Raw genomic sequence first — 1750 nt, 5'->3', positions numbered from 1 at the left:
TTAGATAGGAGTGGGCGTGGCTTAATTGACGCCATGGCGTGGCTTATGAAGGGGGGCGTGGCCAAGGGGTGGTTCTAAAGACCTGATTGGATATGAGGGGTGGGCGTGCCCTAAAAGGGGGCGTGGCCTCGCTGGGGGTGGGCGGAGCCTGCCTTAAAGGGCCAGCGCACCTTGAGCTCGTCGGGCAGGTCGCTGTAGTCGATCTCAATGAGGGCTTCCCGGGCGTAGAGGCTGGAGGAGCGTTGGGAGCCGCTGCCCCCCTCCTCCCCACCACCGCTGCCCTATATATATGGAGATAAAGGGGTCAGGGGGGGACGGGGTGGGTCTTGAGACCCCCATTGGCCCCATTGAGGCCCATAGGAGGGAACAAAGTGGGGCCCTGGGGGGTAAAGAGAGAGGCAGGGGGGGTCCTGAGGTCCCAATGGCCCCATAGTGGGGGACAAGGGGGGTTCTGAGCCCCCAATGGCCCCATAGTGGGATACAAAGAGAGACAGGGGGGTCCTGAGGCTCCCAGTAACCCCATAGTGGGGGACAAGGGGGTTTCTGAGCCCCCAATGGCCCCATAGTGGGGTTCAAAGAGAGCTTGGGGGGCCCTGAGGCTCCCAGTGGCCCCATAGTGGGGTACAAGCGGGTTCTGAGCCCCCAATAGTCCCATAGTGGGGTTCATAAAGAGCTTGGGGGGCTCCTGAGCCCCCAATGGCCCTATAGCAGGGGATAAAGAGAGGCAGGGGGTCCTGAGCCCCCAGTCACCCCATAGTGGGGACAAGGGGGGTTCTGAGCCCCCAATGGCCCCATAGTGGGGTTCAAAGAGAGACGGGGGGTCCTGAGGCTCCCAATGGCCCCATAGTGGGGGACAAGGGGGGTTCTGAGCCCCCAATGGCCCCATAGTGGGGTTCAAAGGGAGGTAGGGGGGTCCTGAGCCCCCAATGGCCCCATAGTGGGATACAAAGAGAAACAGGGGGGTCCAATGGCTCCAGGGACCCCCTTTAATGGGGGTTAATGGGACAAAGGGGGGGGGGTCTCACCTCCTCCTGGCTGATGTCGTCCATGGTGCCCTTGGACAGGGGCAGTTTGATGTCCTGCATCTTACAGGCCTGCAGCAGGTTGTGCCGGTCGCTGCGTTTCTGCTCCAGCTTCGTCTCGATGGCCGTCACCTCCTTCTGCAGGTGGGTCATCTCCCTTAATAAGGGGAGGGGGACACACACAAAAAGGGGGGTCAGAACGTGAGTGGGAATGGGGTTGGCCCCGCCCACTTAGGCCCCGCCCCCTTTAAGCCCCTCCCCTATATAAGCCCCGCCCCCTTTAAGCACCACCCCCTTTCTAAGCTCCGCCCCTATATAAGCCCCACTCATCTAGGCCACGCCCTCTTTAGACCCCACCCCTTTAAGCCCCACCCTCTTTAAGCCCCCCCCCTTAAGACCCTCCCCTATACAAGCCCCACCCCTTAGGCCCCTCCTCTCTTAGGCCCCAACCCTTTAAGCCCCGCCCCCTTTAAGCCCCACCCCTTGTATAAGCTCTGCCCCCTATATAGGCCCGTCCCCTTATATAAGCCCCGCCCCCCTTTAAGCCCCACCCATTTCTAAGCCCTGCCCCTATATAAGCCCCGCCCCCTTTAAGCACCACCCATTTCTAAGCTCCGCCCCTATATAAGCCCCGCCTCTTTTAGGCCCCGCCCCCTGTATAAGCCCCACCTTCTTTAGGCCCCGCCCCCTATATAAGCCCCGCCCACTTGTTGGCCCCGCCCCTTATA

General features: G+C 61.2%; 1 protein-coding gene across 1 annotated transcript in view; it reads right to left on the bottom strand.

The window, feature by feature from the left end:
* LOC107307399 (structural maintenance of chromosomes protein 1A-like) overlaps positions 1–1746 on the bottom strand; it is a gene marked incomplete at its 5' end in the record, with an annotated part of 13359 nt that extends 11613 nt beyond the window's left edge. The window contains 3 exons of the mRNA XM_015850911.1: positions 171–281; positions 1026–1179; positions 1730–1746. Of these exons, the coding sequence (XP_015706397.1) occupies positions 171–281; positions 1026–1179; positions 1730–1746 (282 nt within the window). The remainder of the gene's footprint in view (positions 1–170; positions 282–1025; positions 1180–1729) is intronic.
* Positions 1747–1750: the final 4 nt, after the last annotated feature.

The sequence above is a fragment of the Coturnix japonica genome, unplaced genomic scaffold, assembly GCF_001577835.2.
Source record: "Coturnix japonica isolate 7356 unplaced genomic scaffold, Coturnix japonica 2.1 chrUnrandom581, whole genome shotgun sequence".
NCBI classification, from domain to species: Eukaryota; Metazoa; Chordata; class Aves; order Galliformes; family Phasianidae; genus Coturnix; species Coturnix japonica.
Note: the sequence above shows the minus strand (reverse complement) of the source record. Positions and strands in the feature narration are given on the sequence as shown.